Consider the following 13,879-nt stretch of genomic DNA (forward strand, 5'->3'; position numbering starts at 1 on the left):
ACCCCCCCACCCCAAACTGTTATTTAAGACAGAGCAGCAGGGTAGCTTTAGCACTGCAGCACTGCTCCTGTCATGTTACTGCTGCTTAGGGGTTTCTATGTCCTCACTGCTGAAAGTGGTCACTGGGATCACTCTCTCTCTCTCTGTCACCACATACACACACAGGAATTAAAGACACTTGTAGGCTAAAATCTATACTAGTGCTTGACCTTTAACAAGCACAGGTATTGGTGCAGAATTCACTGCATACATCCCTCTGTCAAACACAGTTATATTGACCTCAACAGACTCAGCCTTGTGTAGTGTGTGTACACATGTAGCACTGGGAGGCCCCTCTGTTCCATCCTACAGCTTGGAGTTTGAATGGGTCTTATGTGCTGGGAGAAACTGGTCTGAGGCTCCAGGCTGACGTTTAGTGCCCCCCGGAGAACCCAGCAGCTCTGTATATGAAGCGCACCTCAGTTACTGTGTTTATGAGAGCTGTAGCTCTGCGTTCGTTCGGGGTGTTTCATTTCAGTCCCTGGCATCCACACACTGTTCCTGTGTTATTGTGACTGCCACACTCACTGCAACACTCACAATTCAATAAGTAGGTGCTGCTTACATCTGACTAGCACATTTCAGTGTCATTCTTCTAATTCAGATTTTTTTGTAAATTTTGTCAATGGCCTTGACATTCAAAAAATTTGAAAAGCCATTTAATAGTTTGCTTCATGACTGGCCAATAAAAAGACTTTAATAAATAGGTGATAGAATTTCCTGTATCTGGTGGTGGATGAAGCATAAATCATTGTACACTGTGCATGTCTGCCCCATTACTCATCAACACGACACATATCCTGGTGGGTGATCTTTTTGATTTAAGCTGACCATGAGAAAAGATAGAGACAAAGGCTAGGATTATACTCGGATATTTATACTCAGTATTGGGTTCTGGAATGAAATGAGGCGCAAAATACCAAAATAACAAAATTATATAATTTATACCTACTGTTTAAGTGGAAATGTATTTTTTTCATTTTGCATGCTGTTGACTTTTAATGTAGAGCTGCAGATGTGGAGGAGGATAAATATGAGTCTTGGATTGTCAGGTGCAATTCAGGAAGAATATTGTAAATATCAAATCTACTTTAATTGACTTTTACTGGCCAGAATAATCCAAATATGTATAAATAAAGATCTTAAGTCAGCCATGTTGGGGCTTAATTTAACTCAGGAAAACAATGCACATGAAAACTACTCCTTTATCTTTTGAATGCAACACTTCCATCTTGTTTCCTGTGTCTTGCTCTGGCACACATTGCTGCTTTGGAATTTTTTTTTTTTTTGGCAAACACTAAGAACGCATTCGAGAAAGCTGCTGTGCTTGCTGGAACACTGTGAAACACAGAATATTCAATCATAAAACACAGAACGTTAAAATCACAGAACATAAAACTTTTTATCATAGAACTTTATTCCAAAAGCTCTTCCAAAATGCCTATACAGACAAGCAATTTCTCTTGCTCAATCTTCTCTCTGAAAGGATTATTCCACTTTATTACAACTTGGGCAGTAATTTGCAGTGTGTCCGTCCTTCTCAGTAGAAATAAGAGCATCTGGTGAAGTGCAGAGATCTGGGGATGTGGCAACATCGCTTGTAAGAACAAAACCTCAGATTTTCCTCAAACCTCAAACTGGTTTGAAAAGTCAAATGTTAAACTTTTGACCTACTGTTCTTCTGTGGAATATAGGATATTTACTAGTTTATATGAGTGTTAGTTTTAATTTAGTTTTCACTTTCACCTCCACAGAAGTGGTACATAAAGTTGGCTTCTTTACAACTTGTATGATCGTCAGTCTGCTTGTGATTCCTGCCCTTCAGACTGTCACGGTGTTATCAGATCTCAGCACCTGACCCCAATGTTGCCATAACCAAAGAAACTAAAATGACTAAAACAAGACCCAAGTTGTAACAAACTGAAATGAATCTGTTTTTTTCACTTTAAATCTGACTCTTTCTCCTTCTCACCTCTAACCACTGATGAAGGCTGTGACCATGACTACAAACACTTCCTGCCTGTTCTGATACACTTTCACACCCCCTCCTTTGGGACCCCTGTTGTACAGGGGCTGTTTGTTGGACGTACTTGTAGCATAGTGTGTAGTGTAGTCAGCATACAAACGCTTGGTTATTTGTTGCCCTGGACTCATGCAGAGCTGTGCTCTTCTCATGTCTCCCCTCTAGGTTTGCCCAAGAGAATGCTTCTGTTGCCTGTCATGAAAGTGCCCGCCTACCCCGTCCCCCACTACCACTTCTTTTAGCACAGGAGACATACATACCAAACACACCTTTTTCTAGAAGGGAAACTCAGTCTGTTTTGTTTTTCTGTTGTTTTTTTTTTCTACAATATCATGGGGAGAGGATTAAGGACTTGAGCTGAAGATTTGTAAAAGCGCTTTTTTGCCTTTTTTTTGTTTAATTTTCATACTGTTTCCAAAAACTTTTATGAATATGAAAAAAATAATTGCAGGTTTAAGTTCTTAAGAGATAAACAAAAACTTGAAGGATTTGTACTGTGAATTGTTACCTCATTCTTTGAGTCTAAATTATATATATAAACCTTTTATTATTGTGCTTATGCTTTGCTTTGAGGAGGATAGCCTTTGCAATATAATACACACAACACACACATTGTTTGTGAAAATAATAATGTGAGCTGTGTGAAGGATGTATAGGATTAAATAAATAATGTTGAAAAATGAATAAAGTTTATCTCCTATAAAAGCTGAACACTGCCTGGTGTATATCTGATTTAAAGGCTTTCAGCCGATGCAGTAGCACCTTTTTGTTTGGCTGGCTTTGTTTTGTAGTGGATTTGGCCTTTGTCATGCAGTTATAACATGTGAAAGGATTTACCCACTCTTTAAACTGATGCACAATCCTGTGACCTAAACTAACATTTGAACATGAAGCTTTAATATTCCACCTTCATACATTCCCGCTGATTGAATTTCAAGCTTTCCACGTTCCTCAGCGCCTCTCGTTACATCCTTTTGACCCTCGGCTTATAGATATTCAGAGAGAAAGGCTAGAAGACAAAGGATGAATTTAGAAAACGCTTCTTAGATCCCGCATCTTGCATTCAGCTGCACGATCTCATTACCTTATATGGATTAATATTTGGCAGATTTGCCACAGCTATCACCTACAGTACATATGGACAGCTTTTATATGTTGTCACAGCCAACTGTAACCATATTGCGCCTACACATACTACATCTAGATCCACGCATTTTTTTCCACTTGACTTGTGCATGTAGTTGTCACTTTACAGTCAGTCAAAAGCAGCAATAAGGGACCCACGTGAATTCAAACGTCACTGTCAATATGTTTTATGTTATTCTTTCATTATTTCCATATCATTGCTGTATTTGTTTTTTGTACCTTTTTGCTCAGCCTTCCCATCAGGACCAGCATCACCTGAGCCACTGAAACATGGCTTCAAAACAGTCACTCTATGACTCTCGAATTTTCAAACAAAGGTTTAAAAATTTGTCACAAGAATGACCTAATGTTGCAGGTAAAAAAAACAAATGATTGCTAAATTGAATTAATTAATGAAATGATTAATTGGTTAAAACATAAAGAGAGGAGCCCAGCTAAATGAAGTACAGTAGAGGAGATACTTCAGGTTATTCTGTCGACTTACCAAAGGTCAATGGTCAGTGCCAGTCAAGACAGAGTTAAGCTGGCCCTTCACCACGTCCTGGTCATCCAACCAGCGAGAGATAACCCCTGACGACGTCTCCATGGTTACGGCTATGAGGCACAGCCATTGGATGAGAGGATCCAGTATCTTGTCCAATGGTTGGTTGAGCTCCATTGAGTTTTTATAAAACCTTAGAACTGATATTTGTCTTATTCACATCAAGAGCTTCACTTCAATCTTACATGATTGAAGATTATTTCCAGCTTTATGTGTATTTTTTCTTTCACACTTTTGGTTTGAGGTTGAATTATTTTTTAGTGCACAGAAAGCCAAAAGCCCCACAGCGAGTATTTACTACCAAAACTGCTTTACCTGTGTCTGATCTCATTTTGAGTCTTTACGTATTTGTGGTTAGCATCCCACCGCCACTGCATTAATATTTGAAAAAATATTTGTTGAATAAATATTTGTCATTAGCTCTCTCTTACAGCTCCTACTTCATGTTCATTAAAGGAATAGTTTGATATTTTGGCTACAGCCAGCTGCCATTTCGCTTAGCTTAGCATAGCATAAAGACTGAAAGCAGGGGGCTGTTTCCCCCTGCCTTCAGTCTTTATGTTAACCTAAGCTAAGGCTGTAGCCTCATATTTACCACAATGGCAGCATCAATCTCATCTAGCTCTCAGCAAGAAAGTAAATAAGTCCATTTCCCAAAATGTCCAACCATTCCTTTAATGTGATCTAACGGTCTGTCCCAGAGGCACTTAAATGCACTTTAGTGTTATTAATGCCACCCAGACAATAACCTTTTTAAACTAGAACATTTCCAAGTCTTACTCAAGAGCTTAACCTTGTCCTAAAAAAAATATGATACAATTTTTTTATCAAACTCATATTATTGTCAAAGACATGAAGAAAACTTTATGTATATCAGCCTCATATTTTGTTTATATATTTATAGATCTTCATATAGTAATTACTCCTGCTCTCTCTCTCTCTCTGTTCTTCATCCCCCCGCAGGCGGACTTTTCATTGACAATCCCTTCTACCAGCCGCGGACCATCGCTCCTTTTATCATTCACCTGGGTCCCCAAGATCTCTTCTCTGACTTCTAGAGGCAGCAGGTTGCTGGATAGTCTCTTCACACCTAACCTGGCTGCTCACATGCCCACCTGTTTTTTCTGTCCCGTCCGAGTGGGCTGCCTTTCTATCCCAGCTGACGGACCCACATATCCAACACTGCTTCAGTTTTGATCAGTCCGCTGGAGAGGGAAAAAAAACTTTCTGCCTGACAACAGCGACAGAACTGTCTGACCTACTGACTGAGGGGCTCAAAGCTCCTCTCTCCGTTTCCTGTTCTCGGCATCCAGATTATCACATCAGAGGAGAGCAACTCTACAATAAGCAATACTCGGATTTTACGAGAAACGTTCAGCTGCGACTGTGTGAGGCTGGGCTGAACTTTGGTCTTTCATATAGCAATACATCTGAACTCCTCTGTTCGAGCTTATACTTACTTGAGAAGATGTGAATGTTCGATGGAGTTTTACCCAACACAGCATTGCAATAGTTCATTTTGATTGTATATTCATTGTATGTGTGTGTACGTGTGGCTATAACGTGACTATATACACATATGTACGGTGTATGTTTCTATAATGATGTGTTGACAATAATATTACTATATGATGATGTATTTATGTAAATACTCTATAAAATATAACTATTGTTGGTATAAATTATTTTAGAATTATAAAGTGAAATGTAACTAATATCACAGTATAGCTTTCTTCCAATTTTATATACACTGAGCAATTGAAGCTAGTTCTAGGAGATGCAATATTATCTTTGGTATTCCTATTAACCTGTGCTGTTAGAATAATGCTTCCTTCTTTCCTTTCCTTCCTTCCTCTCCTTTCCTTCCTCTATCTTTGATGTCTTTCTGAGCCTTTCTGAGCACGCTCTCTGCTGCCCGAGGTTTGTTTACGTGGCCTGGACAAAGAGGTGCTCACTACTGAACACACTCATCACCTAATCACACCTGTGCACACACACACACACACAAACACACATATGTACACACACTTTACCTGTCAGAAAGCACATTTTCTATAGTCTCACTACTGGCAGGGAATACAATTGTTAAAAATATTCTATATGTATGATATGTGTATACTCTGAATTACGCGCTCCTCCCTCAAACCATTAACACACCGTAACGGACTCACCCATCAACACACAGCTCTGTCCCGTTCGCCTTAGGGATCGAAAGCACAGCTCACTGGCACCGCTTACTTCTCCTTCTTTCTGCAAACACACACATTCACACACACCCTTCCTTCCACCCTCCTGTTGTCACTCTATGCTGTATGGAAGTGATGCTGCTTGTGGCAGAAACGTCTTTGACAAGGGGCCTTGTTACATGATGGGAAAGACACAGCACAAACTAGTGGCGTACTAATTAAACGACTGGATTGGATTTATATGCTCCTGCCTGTACATCACCTTTATCATTTCCGCAGACTGATCGCTCCTGTGTTTATATAGTGGGATTTTAGGGTTCATTCATGGATGTAGGGACATTTCAGTTGTTGTTGATGTCAGCTGAATGGATGTTTTGCAGCTTGTGTTGCATTAGAGCAAAGGAAAGGAAGCCAGGGTAGAAGTAAGCAAGACATAGAAGGTTTCAGTGACCATGGCTGCCTGTGATGGATGGCAATGATATCTGTCAATTAAGAAGCACACAAAACTTCTTTCTAAGCATTAAAGACCCTGAAAACTTCCACTAACACTCAGCTAATCTGAGGGGTTGAACGGGTTGATCATTGTTGCTAAATCCTGATTGGTGCACTTGTTGTGACATCACCTCTTTCTAACTGAACCTTGTTCACCTGACACTAGTGAGAAAAGGTCTTCCAGCTTTGGGAGAAGATAGAATCAGTTATAGCAGGAAGCTGATTGAGGGAATTTGTTTTTCAGGGTCTTTAATATGCTCTTCATGGAACAGTGATTCTCATTAACATTTTCATTAAGGCCCACATTTGAAAAACTGAAATTAACTTCTGATATTGAAACAGCTTGTAAAAAAAAAAAAAAGAAATACACATACACATACACTGACTTTGTATTTTGAGACAGAAGATTTCAAGCCTCTTCTTACGATTTGTGGATGCATGTTGAGGTATTTCTGCCCTGGCCTCAGCTCTCACACACAGTGCTGGTGCAAAGGTTACTGCAAAGAGATTTTGAGAAGAGAAAGCAGAGTTTTGTTCATTGTAATTTTTACTCTCAAAATACTTGTATATTGTTTATTAATACTTGAGTGTATAGAGGTAGTGTTGTTAGTTTAGCCATGCTAACGCACATAACAGAGTTTACATAGGTAGTAAATAGACTGGGATGAGATATTCCATTAAACTCTAAAGTGCTTTATTCATGTAGTATGTTGGGTCTAAATTCTGGGGTATTGTTGGAACCGAACAGGTGTCTCAACACTGCATGAACTTCCAGGGCAGTCTCAGTGTGCACACTGTACTTACTGAGATTTCGGTGAACTTCTGTGACGCTTACGTGTTTCTGAAAGCTTTTTGTCGGTTATTTTTTATTTTTAGCCTTTAATAGAGACAATATGTCAGTCAGCAAAGACAAAATCGAACAGGATGTGCATCAAAAGGCTGTGATTCTCACACTCGCCTTGATCTGGGTGCCAGCTTTATTCAACAAAAACTACGTGTGAGAAACAGACAATAGATTCATTAAGGCTCATAAAGCCAATTTTTCAAGACAAGTTAAATTAGAATCAGATTTCATGACACTACTGAGCCGACAGTGAAAAGAATTTGGCACTTTTAGTGAAGACGCAATAAAATTGTGACACTAAGCTGTGATTGAGAGATTGGAGATAAACTAGAGGAAGTCCTGTACTTCCTTTACTGTTGTTTTTTGGTCTCGGGGCAGTGAGGTCAAGCTCACCAGCTCTTGGTCACTAATGTTTGAACAGATGTTTCCTCAACCTCAGCAGCTGGACTTATCCACACAGTGTTCATGGGGTATCCACCGTCCTGCACTGGAGGAATCGGTGGATGAAGTCTTGATTATACAGTCATAGAAATGTCACTGGTCAATACTTGTAATGGCACCCAAGCTGCCCCTTCAGTGTCCTGGAAATCAAAACTTTATAGATATTTTATCTGCTAATCTCTGTTTACATAGAGTATGTGAACTAGATCTGCCTGGAATTCACAGGAATAAATTAGTGCTAAGATCGTCTTACTTCTCTGACATGCAGCAGCATTAAAATACTAAGCTGTCTTGTAGAAACTAGATCCTGCTTCTTAAAAGAATCACCTACTCTGACATACTCTCCATGTTTAATGACTCTAAGCTTTTTTATTTTTTACTGTGGTTCTCCATCACATCAGCGAAAGCATAGTCGTCTCCCCTCTAAAAGTCTCGAACAGGGACCTGAGCGATCACTGCTTTGCTCAGACTTTTCATCCTCGTGTGGAATTCACATGCAGGTGAAATAAGCTCCAAGCTTCACTGTGTGGAAACAGGCCTTGTCTATCAGCTAAGAATTTCTCCTAATTTCCCCTCTGCCCTTTCTCCGTCTCTCTCTCGCTCTCTCTCGTGCTCTCTCTGTGCCCCTGTCCTCTCTCTCCAGATGGCCCACATTAATAAGGCAGACAGTCATACTTCAGTGAGCAACCTTTTCATTTCCCCTCAGACTGAGCAGAGACACACAAGGAGTCACCCTGACTACTGACCCTGTCCTCTTGGTCTGTTGGCTGGACGGCCGCGTTCAGAGGAGAGGTGGCAGAGTGAGAGCTCAGGGAAACGCAGTTGGTCTAAAACTGGCACAAGCGGTCTGGTGGGACTGTACAGGCTGGTCCGCAGTCATAGATGGTGTTAATTTACTGGGGAGTTATTGTTTGGTTAGACAGAGGTCCCAGATGTGTGTTTCTTGTTGGAATTTGCAGTGAAAGGGAGAAAAAGATTACCACAACCTGAAAGCCCTGTGTTTTCAGTCTGATGTTTAATTTAAAAGATATTCTCCAAGTATCCAAGCAGTTCTTGGTCTAAAAGAGATTATTGCAGGGAAAAGAAAGAAAATATCACCCATATCTTCTCTGGCTGTGTTTCCCATACTGTAGCACCACCATGAAGAAGACAGGACCAGTCATAGCCCACTATGTCTGAAATGAAATGTCTCAGAATAGAAAACATTCCTGTGACAGGTTTTTCCTGAAGAAACACACTCACAGTAGCTGTGTTTACAGGCTTGGACAGTAACGTCCATGTGGATGACTTTTCTAGAGAGTAATGGTTGTTTGTGCTGGACTTGAGTCCCACAGAGTTTTCTGATGGATGTTGTTCCTGCTCCAGTGTTTGCCAGAAAATGTCTCTATGCCAGGGGAGACCATGGCAGCCATTGTCCACACACACACACACACACACACACACACACACACACACACACACACACACATCCATCCCTGCACCCTACAAACACTGCCTCTTGGTGGGCTTTCAACAACAACTACACCTGTAATCTAAGAAGCACAAAACACACACACAAGCAATACACCCACACATCCTTCTCAGGGCTACCTGACACACACATGTATATGCAAATGGACAAATATACACTTTCAAGCACACATGTAATCATATATGTAAATATATATTTCAGCATTCACAGTCAATAACAGCTGAGCACATTGAGACCGCATGACATTCTTTGCTCCGTGGTTTGTATATCACACATATGATTGTACTGTATGTAGTGAGAGTCACACAAGTGGTTAGGCCTTGTTTGTATTTTAGGAATTGAGCCATGTAAGAAAAACACACCCCCATCTACCCCATTTATTATCTTGGTGCTTAATAACGGGCTGTCTGTAGCACTGTACATAATGGGTTTTACTTTGAACTTTGCTTTTCTGGAGAAACAGCAGTTATATGTGGACAACTCGAGCTTTGCTGTCAGGAGAAAAGAGGGAGGAGTGCCGTCATCAAAAATTTTTTTTAGCACCAAATACAGGGGCTTTGCACGTCGAGATGCTGCAGTAATGTTCAGTAGTTTAAAGAGCTCCGAGTCCTTTGGTTGCCAGGTAACATCAGGTTTTTGGACTTTCTATTTTGGAAACCATGCAAGTTTGCTTTCCCAAAAGGCAACGCTTTAGCTTCCTGCCAGGTCAAAGGTCAAAAAGGAAAGCAAAGGTTGCTTTTGGGAAACGGGTTTTTGGTTTGTTCCGCAGGATGGGATTTATCCAGACACCAAAGGCTCTGAAGCCTTTGTTGCATAAATCTGATCATCCCGGCAGTCTCAGAAGTGAGAAGTATGTGATCTGATATTCTCTGTCTAGACAGTTATGAAATGCCAGGTTAAAAAAAACAAACCAGCTCTCCTGTGTGTAAATCCAGTCTCTGAAGGAAAACTGTGTCTTGCTCATTCTTGCATTAGCACAGAAAGTTGGGGTTTACATCTGGCTAAATTTGTCTGGAAGCAAGAGGGAGAAGAGCTGCACAAAGAGCCGGAAAGTCCATCCGCAAGTCACTCAGCAGAACTCAGCAGAGCAGCAGAAATAGATCCGGGATCACGTTTCAGCTGCTGAGGCAAAGTTAACCAGACTAACTGCTGAACAGATCATTTTCTCTGGGTGTGTGTGCATGTGTGTCGAGGGGGACGTGTGTCTGTTTGTGTGTATGTCTGACAAGCACATGAACCGGAGGGGATGGGAAGCTATTTTACACCCATATGTGCACACACACGCGCACACACACACACACACACACACATATAGTCACATTGAGCATGTTGCATACTTCCTGGTCATGGTCAACTGATTGTTTAAGTCCAATATCCTCCTGATAAACGATCAAAGCATTTTGGTTGGGAATGTATGCTGTTGTTATAGTGATTGTAGAGTAGAATGTATTTACTCATAGAAAGAGTAAACTTGCTTTTTGTAGAGAAGCATATATACAGAATATATATGGATACATACATATATATATACATCTATATATCTTTTGAACCACTTGTTGGTGAGAGTTGTTTTGGGTGCATCCATCCTGTTAGGATTCATAATTTTTTTTCCCCCTTTTTCAATTTTTATTTATGATGTTTTGACAGAAGTAGCGAATTTATGAGTGATGAGTGTTTCATTTTTCCTGTAAATATTATTTTTTAATTTTATTTTTGACAACAAGGGGATTAAAAGAAGCTGTTTTATGATGCTGCCTATGAAATTATGAAGTGATATCTCTCCACAGAAGCTATTTGATCCATTAAATTATCTGAGTAAATTTTGTGGAATGTAACAATCTCGCAGGCCATGCTGAACAGAGGCCAGTGACAGTGAAAGAGGGGAATCATTTGAAACTCACTTTATTGATAGTTTTTAATTGGTAGCAACATTCACAGAAGTGATGATCTGTGGTTGTCACTGTTCTTGACATAATCTATGCTTAATGAACTGAAAATAAAACTGAAAAAGTGCTGAATCTCTGAATGTGACTACTTGTGTGATTTTAATGATCTCTGAAAAATGAAACTGATGGAGCTGGTGAGGTGACTGGTGAGTAACTGAACTTTTGATGAGTGAAGACTTGAGCTTTTGGTAAATTGCGAAAAAACAGACTACGTAGAATATGTGAACAAAATAATGACCTGGTGCTCACTGTATTTCAACACTGAGGACATGATACAAACTAGTGTCCTACCAGCATAATGTACATGAGTTCGAAATGGAGGAAATCACAGCATATAAGATTTAAGAATAGACACCCTTTTTTCCTTTTAAATTTTTTTATTTAAATTTAGTAAAAAGTCAAGAAAGTTAAGAAATTAAAAAATATGATACAGTACATGTTTTTAGAGCACACACAGAGAGAACATAGCAAAAACAGAAGAAATTAGCCATGCTTGGAGCTAAATGCTAACATGCTGATGTGTAGCAAGTACATTGTTTACCATTGTCACCATCTTAGTTTGGTGTATTAGTATGCTAATATTTGCTAATTAGCTCCAAACACATACTGAGGCTGATGGGAATGTCATTAGTTTTGCAAGTATTTGGTCAATATAAATTTTGACTTGATGATGCTGCAAGTTTGAAAAAGTCACAGTTCAGAAAAGCTATCACAGTTCCTCCTAGGGGGGAAATGAATGTACAACATTTCATTGCAATGTATTTAATAGTTGTTGAGATGTCTCACCAAAAATCAACCATGTAAGCTTAATTTTAGTGCTAAAGAGAAAGTCAGGGGATCAATAAGGTTAGTAGGACACATCATCTGAGGACCATGAATGTTTGTACAAAATCACACTTAGAGCCCCAATGCTACCATTTAAAAAAAAAGAATTGTATGGCAGATTGAGAAAGAGTATAGTCTAGATGAAAATTGCCCTGAGATTATTTCTGTTGCAATTTGGTGCTATATAAATAGAAATTTAATTGACATGACTTTAAATACTCAAATACAAATGTGGAATTTCAGGAAGAATTGACAAATTAATTTTTATCAAAATCATTAGAAATCCTACCCTCTATAACACTAGTGGGTTTCCAGCAAGTTATTATTCACCTGATTTTGTATAACACATAAAGTCACCACTGAGGCCATGAATTAGTGAGTTATTTAATTTGGGGTACACCATTCCCAAATGTCATTCTGAGCAAAATATTTGGTATTTGTATGACACATGGAAAAATTTTTATTATAGGTCTACCATATTGTGCCACATTGTTAAGGCTACATTCTGACACTCAGTAGTGATAATACTTTTGTCATTATGTCATACTATGATTACAGTGTCAAGGTTATGGGTGATAATTGGCAAGTTTGTCTAAGAAGAATTTCACTACATGGCAGTTCAGCAATACAAGCTGTCAATCATCTTTAGTGGAGCACTGCTGACGGTTGAGTCTGAGTATCCGGTGACATCTCCAGCAGTCAACACCACCAGCTCACAGCCACGGCTGCCAATCATCCTGGAAAGCAATGGGAGTGTGTTTGTGCAAATGTGTGTGTTTTCAGATAAAGAACAACTGAGGGGGAAAAAAAGAAGAAATCAAACAAGACACAGGATGAGGATTAAACTCTCCAGTCAATGACAGTTATCCTAACAAATTAAACCCTACTCAGCAGATATCAGTGGCCACAGTCAGATGTGACAGTTCACTTATGGAAGTGTTCCCATTTTTATGGCATTATGTGTGCTTAAAGCATATTGTTCATGTTAACATTTTCCTAGAAAGTGACAAAAAATTAGGCTATTGTAGACACAAGTGTTAGAAATCTGAATGTATTGCTGTGATGACATGATAGAGCTAAAATACAACAAAACAACCATCTCCATTAAAAACTATATCTATAGCAACAAAGTGCATGCAGTTCTCTGAAGTCAAGGAGGATAATTGTTCATTCTGTCTGTAGAAACCATAGGAACTTACATGTGATTTGAAATTAACAGGGGTTGTTTAACAGACGCAGCGCTATCAGATCCCAGGTTGATGATAAAACTTGGCTGCATGCCTCTTCTTGCAGTCACATAACATTCCCTGATCTAGGAGTTATGTACACACTAATCTGGAAAACCAATGAGACACAGTATACCAGAGGCATTTGTGCATGTTCCAGATTCAGACACTGTAAGGGAAATAAATGACCTTGGACTGCTGACAACTTCTTGGATGACCCATATTATATTTCAGCTGGTAAAAGAAAGCTATGATATGTTCACGAATAAGATTAATTTGACAGGACTCATTCCATTCCCTCCTGACACAGGACGTCAGAGCCTTTTTATAGATCAACATGTCTGGTGAAGATTTAACAAGTCCCATAAAACCAGTGGTTCCCAATCTGTTTTGACTGGTGAGCTCTATAAAATGAAAATGAATGAAAACTGTCAAAGATTGTAAATGTCCATCAAGGGGCGATTTCCCTTCTAAACTTCTTAGATTGTTTCATTTGAGTTATTGAAATCTGAGGAGTTAAATTACCCCACATTTCACAAAAATACAAATTCTATAGCACAACATTGTTCTTTTCTTTTTCATCAGTAGGTTATTACAAATGTTTGTCCAATTTTATTTACCATAACATTTATCAACCAAGTGTAGGCTTTCTCCATATACTAAATCATCTTCATAGAAATTCTGCAGAAGTTTCATGTT

The 13,879-nt window shown here is 39.3% G+C and overlaps 1 protein-coding gene across 2 annotated transcripts in view; it reads left to right on the plus strand.

The window, feature by feature from the left end:
- Positions 1 to 11,209, plus strand: part of strbp (spermatid perinuclear RNA binding protein) — an 85,428-nt gene extending 74,219 nt beyond the window's left edge. The window contains exon 19 of one of the 2 annotated variants that reach the window (XM_023401493.2): positions 4,713 to 11,209. In XM_023401493.2, the coding sequence (XP_023257261.1) occupies positions 4,713 to 4,807 (95 nt within the window). In that variant the 3' untranslated portion in view covers positions 4,808 to 11,209. Of the gene's footprint in view, positions 1 to 2,227; positions 2,774 to 4,712 lie in introns of those variants that run through there. The other variant, XM_023401495.2, reaches the window with a different exon arrangement.
- Positions 11,210 to 13,879: the final 2,670 nt, after the last annotated feature.

The sequence above is a fragment of the Seriola lalandi genome, unplaced genomic scaffold, assembly GCF_002814215.2.
Source record: "Seriola lalandi dorsalis isolate HSWRI2012SDOR001 ecotype SW California unplaced genomic scaffold, Sedor1 jcf7180002053686, whole genome shotgun sequence".
NCBI classification, from domain to species: Eukaryota; Metazoa; Chordata; class Actinopteri; order Carangiformes; family Carangidae; genus Seriola; species Seriola lalandi.